We start from the raw sequence: 15,394 nt of genomic DNA, 5'->3' as shown, positions 1-15,394 counted from the left end.
TAGACTTTATGATAGAGTCTGCATTGTGAGTGCCCTTATAGAGTCTAAAGTTATTTATTACCTCGAACAATGTGGACTTAAAGTCTAAATAAGACTTGGAGTCTTATTTTTTCTACCTTTTTCTTCAATAAATATACTGCCACATCAGCAAAATACCATAAATAATATGTAATTAATTGTTTTGGACTCTGTGATAGAGTCTTGCATTGTGAGTGCCCTAACATAAACAAAGTTCGAAAAAGAAATCATATTACAACGGAGAAAATTTTACTCGTTTTTGAGCGCAAAAAGTTTACTACACGTCAGTCCTCACTCAGGACCTTTGTTTTTTCCCTCCATTAATTATCTTCTCACTGATTGCTCCACGAACTGTCGACCACTTACCCAAATAGCGCTACTAAACCTTTTTTTTTTTGTATCCGCCACCGCCACTAGCGAAAAAGCATCCGCCCAGCTCCCCCGCCCCGCCGCTCGCGCTCCGCGGCCGCGCAAAACCCTCGGGTGATGGCGACCGCCGCAGCTACGGCGCCTCACCCGACTCCGCCGACGCCGCTCCAGCAGCAACAGCATCAGCAGGACAAGGACCAGAAGCAGCAGAAGGCGCTGTCCATGAACGCAATCCGCCTGAAGGCGATCGGCGACCGCCTCAAGGCCCACCTGCGCGGCATGAACGTCCCTCCAATCGCCGAGTTCGCCCACCTCGTCTACGCGTTCGCCAGGTGCGCCTCCGGCCTCCACACCGCCCTCTTGCGATTCCGAGCTTCCTAGGGTTCCCGCCGCTCCCGCACGCCCCGCCCCCTTCGAGTCCCCCTGTGGTTAGGGTTTTATGCCTGCCGCGATGTTCGTCGACGGCGGACTCACATTTCGTGTTTCGCGCATGCAGAGGGATTGACTTCGCGGTCTCAGCTGGCGACATTCCTCAGATGGCCGGTGACATACCCGACATTCTGAGAAAGGTAATGCTGTTGCTCTCACCTTTGTATCAGTCCTTTTTCTTTTTGAGAATGGTACCTGATTGATGTTTGTATACTTGGTTAAAATAGTGGTCTAGCAGTTATGGTAAATTGGTAATTTTTTTGCGCTGAGAAGCTAATAGTATGACCTGATTTCTTCTAGGATGAGTGTTTGAATGAATTAGTAAAGCATTTTTCATAATATCAATGCAGCATAGAAGAGGAACATTTATCTGATGTATGCAAGCGTTTCTAGCTTTCAGTAGAAGATAGCTATTTTTCCCGTCTAAAAGCAGACTGTATTGATGTAACGTTAGTAGTGTTTTAATGAATGCATGGTAAGGTAGGTTTTAATAGTTCAGACTAGGCTTTTTTTTTGCAGAACATAAATAACATAATTTACCAACAAATCTGCTACATGCACATAGAGATTCTAATATTCAACAAAACAACATCTACATAGCCTTTTGTCCCAAGCAGGTTAGGGCACGGTATGAAGATTCTAACATTTCAAGTGAAATTAAATTACAATGGCTGGGCATGCTCTTCGCATCCTATCCCTATGTTTTAGCAACCCTTGTTTGATCTACTTTTTGCTTTACTTTGGCAGTTACCACACTATTTAGTACCTTCTGTTCCATTGATTTCTCTCTCAGGGTGCCATCTGGCCATCCTTGATTTTCTAGTGCCATCTTCCAACATAGCATGTTATGTGAGTTGTTGACCAAATGTCTAGTAGGATCAGTGGTGGAGCTGGTGAATCTTGACGCCTAGGGCTGCTGTCTATGCACCTAAACAACCTAAGCTCAACACATGCACTGATAATTCACAAAATCAAAGGAAAACATGTATGATTTAGTAGATATAATACCAATTCCACCCTGAATAGTGAATACAACAAACTTGGTAAAACCATAACATGGTGCAAAATAAGTACCCAATTGTTCTTTGATGTTGATCTGATATCTACCATTGTTGGCCAGGTATATGACCTGAGGAGAGAAATGTTTATACAATCATCGCTTATGGTACTAGTGATATCTTGCAAGGTAAAGTTTCGTTCCTTGTCAGTTTTATATGAGATGTCACATAATTGCTAATATTTCAACTGGAACCAAATTGTTCATTGGAAAAGAACTGGTACTTTCAACCTAACTTTTCAATAGTCGTTTGCTAATCAGAGTTCCAAACATACACATACTTGCAGCATTTGAAAGGATAATCTGTTCCATAACTGTACATTTTCAGTAACTTATTTTAATTCTGGTGGGCTGGTGGTTGTCAAGTCAGCATTCTGTTCCTTGTTTCGGGCCGAAGTTCCTGGAACAGGGAGTGGGGGTTTGTTCCATGTCACAGGATCCTTTCATATATTGTTCTGGCATAATGTGCAGGTTAATCTACTAACAATGTTAAGGTAGTAATTTACACTGGCTGTTTTGCAGAATGCTTGTTCCAATAATTGGTTTCAACCTGCAGATTCTAGAGACATTTTCAGAATGGCTAATGAGGTGCGCATGTAATATTTTTTATATTTATATTTAGTTTTCAATGAGCATTTTTTCGTCTTTTTGGGCACATTCTTGTGGTGGGATGGCCTTCAGACAATACCTTGACTATTTGTGTTTTTCCCCTTGGTATGCAGCTCTCTGGCAACTTCTGCACATCCACAGGCCAGGCAGCTAGTGACAGCACTGTGCTTGAAATTATATCACAAATAATGCCAAGGCACGTTATTATACTATGAAATCTCTACATATTAAAAAATGTATTAATGTTTTTTTACTGGGCAAAATATTTTAGTCCATGTGGCTGTGAACCCTCAGTATCTGATTTTTGGAATCCAAAATGTGCGTGCTTAAAAAAGAAATGAAAACTTGCTGTTAGCATTGCATGTTTTTCATAATATACACAATTTAGAATAAAAACAAGCCAAGATACAAAACAAAACTAGAGTACAAAATACGATTGCATGCTTTCCTAGGTCATGGATGGGCATGTGGATTTCTATCCTTGTTTGAATCCAAAGATATCCCTGATATTTAATACGATATTTTGATTAAAAAAACTAGAATACTATATTCATGTTTAGGTAGAGCTGGTGATTACTTCTTTTTTTTTGTAACTGCTGAATTTGAATCTGCACCAGTCTCAATAATTTGGTTAGATATGTGAAAGGTTAATTGGAATAACTCTTGATTAAATCATGTCAGCAACTCAGCAGGTTGAAATCCTGAATCATAGATTAGAGCTATAACACAAGCTATCTGTTCAAACATGTCCTGTTGTTTATTTATACTTATATTTTATAGGTATTACCCTCGGTTGAAGTTTGAGCGCCTAATCACTTCTATTGAAGCAAAGGTAGTTACTCTTTTAACTTAAAGTTGAATTTATAATCGTACCTAGTAAAAGTTGATCATTCACAGCTTTTATCTAATTTGTGAAACCATCTCTGAACACATGATTTTTGATATTTTTGTTCTACCCTATGTAGGTTGGCTATGATATACTAATGGCTGACTTCTTTATTGAGAGGAACCTATCTCGAGATGAAAAGATTGTAAGTAGTTGGGGACCCGGGGAACAAATGTCATGGCATGCATATTCAGCAGGCAAAACATTATTGTTAGCTGATGGGCATTTTCAACTTGTTACTTTACTGTTATTTGAATTGTTTGTGTACTGATGCTAGTGTTTCAGCTGCTAATTTTTTGTACTTTATTGCCTATTCTTTTTTTATTATCAAACAATAGGTCTGTGCATGGTGTTCACATGATAACTTCGTGTAGCTTGACGTTCTTTCTTGAATGTTTAGTTTCATATGAGATGGTAATTGACACTATTTTCACAGTTCACTCTGCACTCTGCACTGATATCTTGTAAAGTCACTGCATATTGGAGATTGTAATTTTGGGTACATATGATGTTTATGTATGCTATCTACTTGCTTTCCCTGGTAATACGAAAGAAAAGATGTAGCTTGCTTAAATATCTTCTTAATTGAGATGCATTACCGTTGATATCTGTTTCAAACTATAGAAGCCAGATGACTGTTGACTACCTGCACTAGTTTGAAAACTACTGGTCGCATAGAGTTTGCCTCTACGCTTACTAATGCAAGGACTATCTCTGAGCCAATATTCGTCCTGTCCAAGCATATAGTTGTATTTGTACATTGTACTATTTGCAGTTTGCGGCGAAGTTCTTTTTTTTACAGGTAGGTTCTGTAAGTAACTTAACTGATTGCCTTACTTTTTTTTTCAGAGACTAATTGTCGTACAAAAGGAAAATTTAGATGCCTCGTCTTGTGTTTCAAGCCCACCACATGTGAGGTTCGTTTCTTTCTCTGCTTTGATGCTCAGCACCTGCTAATGCTAACCCAAGAAATATGAGTGATCCTTTTTTCTGTTCAGCTTTTTGGTCAATGGGAGGGGTGTGGACAGGAGGACTAATGTTTCAATGGTTAGTGCCCCGTTACATTATCCTGGCTTCCATGCCTTCTGTAACCTCTGGTTAAGCTTCGTCTTTTTAATTGGAAAACTCAACTTGTGCATTTCAAACAGGAACCAGGACCCCAGTTCCCTACTGATATCACCAAAATGCTCAAATATGGGGCTAACATTATCCAAGCTGTTGGATATTTTAATGGTATGCTTGCTTACCATGCTATGCTCTCTGAGTTGTACTTTATAACTATACACCAATCTGCCCATCTGCCCCAATTGTTTATTTACGCCTTTCGATTTTATGTTTGCAGCTAATTATATCATAGCTGTAGCATTTGTGAACAATTTGACATCCTTCAGTGCTCCAAAACTGGATGACTATGCACAACCTATCACTGTTTATCCTGCAGGTAGGTGAAACTCATTTCAGTTCTTTCGGTGCAGAGTGCATGTTCAGTATATTTTATGCTATGCGTCTAGTTTCTTGACTGAAACTGAAATGTTTTTTTAAATGGCATTTTGTAATCTCTCGATTGAAATATACATGTAGATCCATTTAAACTTGTGTTTGATTCTTCATACAATCATACCCACCGACATTACATTTTTTATGTTATTTTCTTTTTTGGAAATGGACCGTCATTTTTATACTCCTATAATTATTCGATGCTTGCTACACCTTTTGAGTTCTTTCACCATCGTCTATCTGCCCCTTTATTTTTGTTTGACCTTATGTTGTGATTGTGAATAACTGACTGCTCCGTCCCAAAAAACTTGATGTTTTTGTTTTGTCGTAAGTCAAACTATCTTAAGCTTGATCAAATTTATAGATAAAATTATCGACATTGTGTCACCAAATATATATGCTATTAAAATACATTTCATGACGAAACTAACGATACTTATTTGGTAATATAAACATTAGTATTGTATTCTATAAAGTTGGTCAAACTTTAGATAGTTTGACTCTTAGGACAACTGAAACATCAAGTTTTTTGCGATGGAGGTAGTACCCAAGATTGATTGTGATGTTCTGCATGATCACGAGGCATGTAAAATGAGCCTGGTGTCTGGAACTGGGTTCAGTTTCCCTGTAAAGTGATAAGGTCTGGACTCAGTTTGTAGGTGGACAGTTACTTGTGTAGTTTACCTGTTTAAACTGACTATTATTTGGTTTTTGGCATACACTTGAATTTCTGTCTGTTTGTGATATCCTGCAGCTCTGAGACTTGTTTTTTTTGCATTACGCAAAATGGACTTGTGTTTTTGCCCTAGTTCTTCCCATGGGCACATGAAACCTGTAAAGTTCAGTTTTATTGATCCATAAAACTGAAATAACTAGCTTGTATTGAACAATCAGTTTATCTTGTGAGAGACCATGGCTGTAAGCAGATGAACCTATGAAACAACATAGAAAGGTGATACAAAAATGCCGGATCATCTGTCAGCAACCCATAAGATGAGGGGCTTATTTGCATAGTTATTGAAGCTGGATGGGTAATTGACCTGCTCAGGCAGGTTCAATAGTTTTCCTCTCCAACAACCAGTTCTCTTAGTACCAACTACCAAGTATACTTGCCTTTTGGTGACGTGGTCAGCATGGTTGCATCGAAGTACCAAAACCCCAATTTTCTGCTGATCGTTTCAGTTGATTCATGCAAAATCAGATGGCTCAGTGATGCTTTGTGCTAAAAAAATGGCTTAAGCACAGGATCTATCTGATAACATGAATCGTGCTGAACCAGGCATCAGTTCTGCTACCAGTCTGTCCAGTTTTAATAACTATGTTTATTTGTTGATAGCATTTCCATACTTTTTTTTGGTATCATGTCTTGCTTTCCTGTTCAAAATAATATGTTTTGCTTGCATGAAGTTTTTGTAGTGATAGTAAGAGTTAAACGGTGTGAGTACTTTTTCTTATTGTAATTTTAATTTCAAGATTAGTAAAAGTTGAAGTTTGGAGTTTTAACGTTGCCCTCTTTGGTTCCCCTGTATCTATTGTCTTCATGTAGTGTGGCCATAATTTGAATTGTAAGGAATACATTTTCCATGATCGATGTATTGTATGACAGCAGTTTATACAGTATATGCATTTTCACTGTGGCGACTTACTTTTGAATAATTTCTTTCATTATAGTTATGATGTGTACTGATCTCTTTGTAGATTCTGATGTACTTGAGGGACCATCAAGAGTTTCCCTAAATTGCCCTATAAGGTACTGTGTTGCACTTTTCATGGAATAGGCTTTACCGTACCAATTTTCAAACATTGTCTGTTGTGAAGTCTTATGCATACATGGGCCTGTTTGGTAGAGCTCCCAGAGTAGCTTCCAGGCTGAATCCAGCTCTGCCAAACAGGGTTTTAGTGAGAAATAATTCTCTGAAATGAACTGGGGACTGGGAGCTGAAAAAAGTAGCTTTTCCTGATCACAAAGTCACTGTATGCATAGAGTTTATCCTAGATAATCATAGAGAAACATTTTCAGTTCGACTAACTTCTCTCAGAGAATCAACTTCCACAGATAATCTAAGCAGAAGGAGCTCTACCAAACATGCCCTAAACATATATGTAGAAGAACTACTTATGACCGACTAGGTCTAAATGGATTTTTGCTAGAAAGGACACGGTACCTTGAGGATAAGTAATCTTTGTTTTAGATGAACAACTAATCTTTCTTAGTGTCTACTTAGTTGGGAATAAAAAAATTCGGCATATGGTTGGTGATGGAAAGAGTGCAAAAGAAATAATCATGTCTTGAACCTGAACCCATATGATTGCAATCTCCAATTTAATACTGGACCATACATTCACAATGCAACAACTTTCTGGCTGTGTCTGTGACGTTGGGTAACATTTTGATATCTGCTCGACATATATTAGTGGATTTAATATATTTGGTTGTAACAATACTAATGATATATCTTTTGATGTTGAACTTATTTTTTCTTTGCCTTCTCTTGTCGCAGTATTAGGCGCATAAAAACTCCTATCAAAGGGCGCCTTTGCAAGCACTATCAGGTATTTATTTAATCTTGCCTTTTTTATATTGATTTTGTATTTTTTTATTGCAAAATGTTAACATAGCTGTATTGTTTAGTGTTTTGATTATGATAATTACATGGATATGAACTCGAGAAAGCCAAACTGGCGCTGTCCATACTGTAACACCTCTTCAAGCTTCACTGACCTACGTATTGACCAAAAGATGATGAAGGCAAGTTACATTTTGCGCATATTTTGTCATCTCATTTTTTCTATCTGACCTCCCTTTTCCTTTTAACTCAGATACTAGAAGAGACTGGAGATGATGTCACTGATGTCCTTGTATTCGCTGATGGATCTTGGAAAGCTGCTCCAGCTCAGGATGAAAAATCTGATAGACATAGAGGTGATGCCATTCAGCAGACTGGAGATTCTACAGAAACTGATTCGCCTTCTTCAGATGTCATAGATCTGATAAATGGCAATGACGATGGTGATATGCAAATGGATTGGGTATCGGCTCCAGAAGATACTAAGCCTCTGTTGAATAGTCAAGATTTGTCTGTATCAGACTATCTTACAGATCTTCCTATGGCAGTCCAGACAGGAGATCTGTATCGAGGGGATGGAAATAATGGGGGAAGCAACATGGCTTTCACTTCTCGTCAAAATTTGTTACTACCACCTACTAGTGGGCTGGGCTCAAGTTCATTTGGTACCTTGGAATCTATTCTACCTCAAAATGTTCTGCGCCCTGTCATCACAGATGCTGTCTCTCCTTCTCTTGAAACCTCTACTTCAACATCTGGCATGCAACATGTTTCACAGGAAACACATTGTGGAACTGTACAGTTGCAGGCACAAATAGGTCCCGTACATGGATCTGAATTGAGAAGGCTTCCTATACCTAGAAATCCCAGGAGAGAGCCAGTAGGAGTCCAGGCATTGGCAGTTCCACCACAGAATCCTGGGTCATCAACAAGGTTGCAGCCAAATATCCTCAATTGTCCACCTCCTATCCCGCTATCTAGTCCATCTTCTTCCACTTACCAAACACATCAAGTGACGAATCCAGACAGTGTCATTGCTCCAATGAACAGTGGTAGTGGGCCATTACCAAGGACTGCTGCATCATTGCACCTACAGTCAACAGCACGGGTAATCATCTTTTCAAGTCACTGTGTTATATCTGTACTAGCATCAAGCATTAGATATTATAATCATTTTCCAATAGTCACCTTGAAAGTTGCAAGCAGTATATTCTGTGATAAGTGGAAAGGCTGTGAGTGCATCCGAGCTAGGATAGTGAAGGTATTTAAAATGCGTTAATCCTTCTGCATTAGTTGTTAGATACTTGTATAAAAAAAAAACCCTAGATCAACCTAGGAGGAACTAGGTGGCATTTTATTAAGAAGAAAATAGGCACTCAAATTCGCCTCGACAAGGACCTGGACTTAAACCTGGGTGGTCTCTACTCCCTCAACCAACAGCGCTAGCTCATCTTCCTCATAGTTGTATGTCAGGCCACCTTGCAACTAGCTTGAATTGGTTTTTCTTTTCTTTTTGAGAAAATCTGCATAAATATTAGCATAACAGTAATAATTTACACATAGATTTTAATTAAACCCAGAGGAAGCGAGTGAGAACCCTTAGGTTACCTGGCCTAATTCAACTGGAAGATAATGATAACACAAACTCCTTACGAACTGAGCAAAGAAACTGTTGCAGCAGTGGTGGTGTGTGGAGTGTTGTATCTCTACAAGACTACAAAACTACAACTACAAGCCTTCCTACAATGACAGTTTTCTTGCATATTCAGAAAAAGGGATCAAAGGAACCATAGAAACTGGTAACAACTAATAAGAATCACATACTAGTTTGCTATGTACTGCCGTCAGCATATACTATGTGACTGGTTGATTGCTGTACCAGCAACGATGTTGGTGGTGCTAGGACCTGAAACTTGATGTTGTTAAGCATTTATGTCTGTTGACTGAGTCCAGCACCAGCAGCCAGTGACAGTCTTTGACAGGGCGAAAGGGTCTTCACTATTTTTTTTACTATATATCATAGTATCAAACATGCATTGACATAATCATAATTGTTGGCAGGAAATTCGCAACACATCAAGCCATCTACCCAGTCGACTTGTTGGTCTGCCTGCTCCACACCTCATGGGTGCACGACCACCACCAGGAATTTCAGGACAGGCTGGAGGAGCGAACGCCTACAGACCTATACAACAGACTCCGACTCTCGATCAACTGAGGCACACACGGATGAACATGAACCAAACGGCACTGGCTGCTGCAGCCCAAACCACCTCTGCGGCACATGTTCGACCAACCCAAGCAGACATCCAAAGCCATCTCTTTCCCACGCAGCAAAGCCAGGCACCGAGATCGCAACCAGTGCCACGGGCAGCAAGTCCTTCGCCTCTACAGCGGGCGCCACCACATCTGCAACCCCCCAGTGTACCACCCACTGTTCCAAGCACACCTCAGGTTGGATCTCCACATGGTCTTCCACCAGAGCTCCCTGTGGATGAGAGCTGGCGCCCCACAGGACAGATGAGAGGGAGTCTAACAGGCAATGCTTACAGTTCTGCGATTCGGCACTATCGGGGCCGGTCTGAGCAGCAGCAGGGCCAGCCTCGGCCTCCCAGCACTTCTGGCGCGCGAAGGCCTCAGTAGCTGCCAGGCATTGCAGTGTTGCTAATTATCAAGCAGGACTGTGGGTTACCTGATTCTTTTGGCTCGTGTTTCGGCACTATGATGATCTATTTTAGTGTAGGTACGGAAGTCTAGTGAATAGTGAGTAGTTAGTGCTCGGCTTGTCTACCACGCACCTGTTTGTAACCGGTTCTAGCACACACCTGCTTGTAATCAGCTACAAAGTCGGCAGCGTAGCATACGACCAGTGCTGTAAAGTGCACTCTGATGATGTTAAATTAGTACTTCCTTCGTCCTAAATTATAAGTCATATCAAGAATCTTGTAGAGTCAAAGTTTTTCAAGTTTGACCAAATTTATATAGACTAAGTATCATTAGATTTTTTGTTAGTTATATTTTTATAGTGTACCTATTTTATGACATAAATCTTTATATTTCTCTCTATTTTTTGTTAAACTTGAAAATGCTTTGATTTTTCAAGATTCTTGGAATGACTTATAATTTGGAACGGAGGGAGTAGTAGTATATATCAGGTAATCAATCACTTTTAGACCCAATTTGGAATGTTGGAATTTTTATTCCAATGTTTTTCCTGTGATTGAACTGATTCATGTGCTAGTGAAAATAAACAGTTAACTAGCGCATCTGAACAATGTACTGGTGTATATGCTTTCGTTCCTATGCTGGTGTGATGAAGGAAATGCTAGCCTGTTCTGAAAAGTTCCTATGCTGGTGTGATGAAGGAAATGCTAGCCTGTTCTGAAAAGTCGGCTGAAAGTACTGTTTACTGATTTATTGTGAGATAAAAACATTGCAAAAAAAAGTATGACTTATAAGATTGTCTTATAAATCGTATTTTTTCTGTTAGCAGTGTTTTTCTTCTGTTAGCAGTGTTTTTCTTAGTACCAGTCAAGTACTAGTATCCAGTTTTGCTTTCTTTACTTACCAAAGTAGTTTTCGTATAGCTTTATTATTTGCCTTATATAAATCTGTCCTTAGCTTACCAGAATCGCCGGAATCGTTTTTAAATTTGCTGTACCGGTTGCCCCCCGATTTGCATTCCGATTTGTCAGTTTTGCCGGAATGGCGAAGATCAAACTCAGTTGAAATTTAATAGTATTTCGCATGAAAAGCTTATACAGGCAAATGTGGAGACACAAATAGAGACCAAAAGGAGGAGGAACAAGGTGTCAAAAAAGGAGGAACAAATAATTTCACTGGCACAAGCACAACTGGTTCATAGCCTCCTGAACTATGGGGTGATGTCTACTTTGGATAGTTCAGGAGGGTCCTGAACTATGGTGTGATGTCTACTTTGGATAGTTCAGGAGGGTCTGGATTTGAACGGTTTTGGATAGTTCAGAAGGTAAATTAGACTGTTTCATAGTTCGGGGGTAAAGTAGACACCACCTCATAGTTTAGGGGTGATGTAGACTTTTTCCTTTCCAAAAATGTGCCCGTATCCGTATCACTTCACTAGCATGTGTAGACGTACTATAGGCTGCTGTTTCTGGCTCGTGCGAGTTATGACGTCAGTCAAATAGGCGCTGATTCATCCGCCCCGCCTGATCCCACCCGCTATATATCGGATCGACGGCCGCCTCGCATGGCCGCAGCAAGACTCCGGTGCGCGGCCGCCATCGCCATCGCCACAGCTGTCCCCGCCGCCGCGGCGCTCCCGCTCCCGCTCGCGCTTCGCCGCCACCGGGCCTTCCGCCGCGTCCCCGCGGCGGCCGTTTGCCTCCGGTTCTCGTCGTGCCGGATCCCGGCGCCGCCGAGGAGAGCAGCCGCGGCCATGTCGTCGTTAGCGGCGGCGGCGCAGAGGACGGAGCACGAGGCCGGCGCGTGGTTTGCGGTGCCGGGCCTCAGCCTCCGCGACCACCGGTTCGCCGTCCCGCTCGACCACTCCAGTCCCGACCGCGGGGACACCATCACCGTCTTCGCGCGCGAGGTCGTCGCCGGTAGGTCGCGCTTGCCTGCTTCCCCTCGCCCGACTGCGATCCACCGTCCGTGCAGTGTTAGTGCTGGGCCTGTAGTCTTTGCTCGATGCATGTGTGGGTGTGTTACGTTACGTTTCGGTAGAAATTGGAACGATGTGGAGGTGTGTTACTTGGGAAGTACGGACGTAATTGACTAGATTTGGACATGATCAAAGAATCATGGCAGTGGCTCATCGGTGCTACTGCATCAGGCCAGCCTGCTTAACTTAATTCTAGGTATATGTTTCTGTCAAACTAGGAGCAAATTTGTTTGGAGAACTGACAAGTAGATCTTTGTCGCCACCAATGCAATTATGTAAACGCTGTCGCAACCTGCAAATGTAAAGGAGAAGAAAGACTTTGGCGAAGTCACTTCATGAAACAATTTAAATTTAGCTGGTGTATCTACTGGTTTAGGCTTGTATGTATGTGAATTTGTCCTTATCATGTTGGGAGAGCTGGAATCACTACGTGCTTTAGTGCTTCTGTGGTTATTGGAAATATTAATGGCCCTCATGTTTGAATTTTGAACTGTTCCAGCTGGGAAAGAAGACGTATCTCTGCCTTATTTGTTGTACCTCCAAGGAGGGCCTGGATTTGAGAGCCCCCGTCCCACGGAAGCAGGTGGGTGGTTAAAGAAAGCTTGTGAAGACCACCGTGTTGTGCTGCTAGATCAGGTAAAAAATGCACGGTAGAATTTCTTGGGTAGATCCTGAGTTCTCTCCGTCCTTGTTCGTTCTCCCCTTCCCTTGGATTGTCTTGTGTTGACATCCTTCTTATTTTCAGCGGGGAACAGGATTGTCCACACCGTTGACTCCATCATCTCTTTCGCAAATTACATCTCCTGCAAAGCAGGTGGAGTACCTGAAGCATTTCAGGGCGGATAATATAGTTAAGGATGCAGAAATTATTCGTCTACGTCTTGTACCAGATGCTAAACCTTGGACAGTCCTAGGACAGGTATGCTATCTGACACACACTTAGTAGATCAATAATGTCATCATAAGGATTTGGGGACATGTATATATGTACCACTTTTCTATTAGATATTTCAACAGAAGAAGTATTTGTATGGGACAAATGCTCCTCAACTTGATTCTGAACTTTTCTAATAGTAAAAATAAAGTTGATGATTTCATGTTAGTTGTTAACATCAATTAAGTATGTGAAAAGACATGGGAGCATGAAAGGTAAGGCTAACTTATCTGTACTTTGCTGCTCTGCAGATAAAGCCTTAAAAATATTCAGCATTTAGTTATTGTTCTTCATTCACAAAGTCATGTATTCTTTTTGGGATGTAGCACTCTGCTTATGGCACTATCTACATGTTCTTAATTGCAGAGTTATGGTGGGTTTTGTGCCGTTACATATTTGAGTTTTGCTCCAGAAGGCCTGAAATCTGTTCTTTTGACTGGAGGGCTTCCACCACTGGGCGAGCCTTGCACTGCAGATACGGTGTACAGAGCCTGCTTTAAACAGGTTCAACAACAAAACGAGAAGTACTATAAGAGGTATCCCCAAGATATAGAAGTCGTTCATGAGGTTGTAAGATACTTAAGTGAATCTGAAGGGGGAGGGGTAAGTCACTTTAACAGTCAATATATCTGTGATGTTGGAAACTTGTTCTTATGCAGCACTGCTTTTGCAGGTTCTTCTTCCATCTGGTGGCCGATTAACCCCTAAGATGCTGCAGTGTCTTGGATTGTCAGGTCTGGGTTCTGGTAGTGGATTTGAAAGGCTGCATTATCTGTAAGGAACACATTTGATCTTCTCATTCATGATTCGAGGGAAGAACACAATCTATCTGATCTGCACCATTTCTTGCTATTTTGTCCAGTGCAGGCTTGAGAGGGTGTGGGATCCTGCACTTGTTGCTGGAGCTAAAAAGAGCATTAGCTATTACTTCTTAAAAGAGGTGAAATCTCTATTACTCTTAATGTTGTACAGCGTTTACATTTTAATATTTCCAATGCTGATAACTTAACATTATATTCTCTAGTTTGAAATGTGGTTAGGTTTTGATCAAAATCCTCTTTATGCCCTCCTGCATGAGTCTATCTACTGTGAGGTAACTTGTGAACCTTAGACTAGTACTTACTATGTCATGGATTTATTGTCATGGCTTATTTGTTTATGGTCATGGATTCAGGGCTCTTCATCAAAATGGTCTGCTGAAAAGATTCATGGTGAATATGGAAGTTTGTTTGATCCTATTAAAGCTACAGAAGAAGGCCGTGCTGTGTATTTTACTGGAGAGGTACTTGTTTGGACATCTTGCTGAACCTTTGGGTAAAATCAAGTTAAAATGGAGCTTGTGCAATGTCGATAACCTGCCATGTGTTATTCTTTCATCTTGAGACAAACTATAAGCAGAAGCTGTCCGCCATCTGACTGCATTTTTTTTACATGTGCTTCCCTGAAATTCTCTATAATTCCTGTATTCAATTTTTGTTGTGCAGATGGTGTTTCCTTGCTTGTTTGATGAGATCCCTGCTCTACGAGACCTAAAAGAGGCTGCCCATTTGTTGGCTGAGAAGGAAGACTGGCCTCCCCTATATGATGTCAGCGTGTTGAACAATAATAAGGTATGTTCTTCATAAGGGTCATACCATAATTGATACTGTAGAAGAAGTTGCCATCTAATATTGACATAATATACATGATTACTTAAAGTTTAAAAAAAAAACAATTCGGTATTTCCAGCTGACTCCGGTCGGGATTGCAGCTTGTTAATTTTATTATCAGCACTTGGGAATCCTTTCTAAACAACTTTAGTATCTGAATTCCCATGAAGGGTGCAGAGTCTCCAGACCACTCTAGCGTACTATAAGAATTTCAGTTGCATATATGCTTTTGTCTGTTATACACGTTTTATATAATTTTAGAAAATTAGCTGGTGTGGGGGCGTGGGGTATGCGTAGTAGTTTGCTCATCGCAATGGCATCCTGCAGGTTCCAGTCGCGGCTGCAGTATACTACGAGGACATGTACGTTAACTTCAACATCGCCAAGGAGACCGCCTCCCAGATAAGGGGGATCCGGCTCTGGGTGACCAACGAGTACATGCACTCGGGCATCCGCGACGGCGGCTCACATGTCTTCGAGCATCTCATGGGTCTTCTGAACGGCAAGAAGCCTTTGTTTTAGCTGTTTCTCGAAACCCTACTATGTAGGTTCGAGTCAGTTGAGCTGAACTTACTATGATTGAAATGAGCAAATAATGAGGTCCTTTTGATTTCTTGTAAATTAAAGTGAACAAATGAATAATGTTTACGACATCCCTTGTAAACGTTTCACGAATAATGTTTAACATTTTGAAATTTTGGTCCGCAACTACATCATAGAACATTTCACGAATAATG

The 15,394-nt window shown here is 40.9% G+C and overlaps 2 protein-coding genes across 3 annotated transcripts; both read left to right on the top strand.

Moving 5' to 3' along the window:
- LOC8070878 (E4 SUMO-protein ligase PIAL2) lies at window positions 410-10,774 on the top strand. Of its 2 annotated transcripts, none has more exons than XM_021449655.1 (16): window positions 410-719; window positions 884-956; window positions 1,937-2,002; window positions 2,396-2,461; window positions 2,596-2,678; window positions 3,263-3,314; window positions 3,448-3,513; window positions 4,218-4,285; window positions 4,367-4,415; window positions 4,517-4,601; window positions 4,711-4,809; window positions 6,564-6,615; window positions 7,367-7,418; window positions 7,498-7,614; window positions 7,686-8,540; window positions 9,494-10,774. In XM_021449655.1, the coding sequence occupies exons 1-16, from the start codon at window positions 505-507 to the stop codon at window positions 10,073-10,075; spliced, it is 2,580 nt and encodes an 859-aa protein (XP_021305330.1). In that variant the 5' UTR covers window positions 410-504; the 3' UTR covers window positions 10,076-10,774. The 2 variants fall into 2 exon arrangements, with proteins under 2 accessions (XP_021305330.1, XP_021305332.1); XM_021449657.1 differs by lacking the exon at window positions 410-719 and adding an exon at window positions 2,202-2,291 and having other exon boundaries at window positions 942-956.
- LOC8071378 (proline iminopeptidase) lies at window positions 11,629-15,368 on the top strand. The gene is made up of 10 exons (XM_002437844.2): window positions 11,629-12,015; window positions 12,574-12,710; window positions 12,820-12,993; window positions 13,375-13,611; window positions 13,682-13,782; window positions 13,876-13,948; window positions 14,033-14,101; window positions 14,183-14,290; window positions 14,493-14,618; window positions 14,985-15,368. The coding sequence occupies exons 1-10, from the start codon at window positions 11,661-11,663 to the stop codon at window positions 15,177-15,179; spliced, it is 1,575 nt and encodes a 524-aa protein (XP_002437889.1). The 5' UTR covers window positions 11,629-11,660; the 3' UTR covers window positions 15,180-15,368.

The sequence above is a fragment of the Sorghum bicolor genome, chromosome 10 (assembly GCF_000003195.3).
Source record: "Sorghum bicolor cultivar BTx623 chromosome 10, Sorghum_bicolor_NCBIv3, whole genome shotgun sequence".
Classification (NCBI taxonomy): domain Eukaryota; kingdom Viridiplantae; phylum Streptophyta; class Magnoliopsida; order Poales; family Poaceae; genus Sorghum; species Sorghum bicolor.
Note: the sequence above shows the minus strand (reverse complement) of the source record. Positions and strands in the feature narration are given on the sequence as shown.

Excerpts from the sequence above, each read along its gene's own strand:
- LOC8070878 (XM_021449655.1), top strand. The coding sequence starts at position 505 with ATGGCGACCGCCGCAGCTACGGCGCCTCACCCGACTCCGCCGACGCCG. Across the intron at positions 4,602-4,710 it reads AGCTGTTGGATATTTTAATG|CTAATTATATCATAGCTGTA; the intron begins GTATGCTTGCTT and ends TTATGTTTGCAG. Across the intron at positions 8,541-9,493 it reads ACCTACAGTCAACAGCACGG|GAAATTCGCAACACATCAAG; the intron begins GTAATCATCTTT and ends AATTGTTGGCAG.
- LOC8071378 (XM_002437844.2), top strand. The coding sequence starts at position 11,661 with ATGGCCGCAGCAAGACTCCGGTGCGCGGCCGCCATCGCCATCGCCACA. Across the intron at positions 12,994-13,374 it reads CTTGGACAGTCCTAGGACAG|AGTTATGGTGGGTTTTGTGC; the intron begins GTATGCTATCTG and ends TCTTAATTGCAG. Across the intron at positions 14,619-14,984 it reads GCGTGTTGAACAATAATAAG|GTTCCAGTCGCGGCTGCAGT; the intron begins GTATGTTCTTCA and ends GGCATCCTGCAG.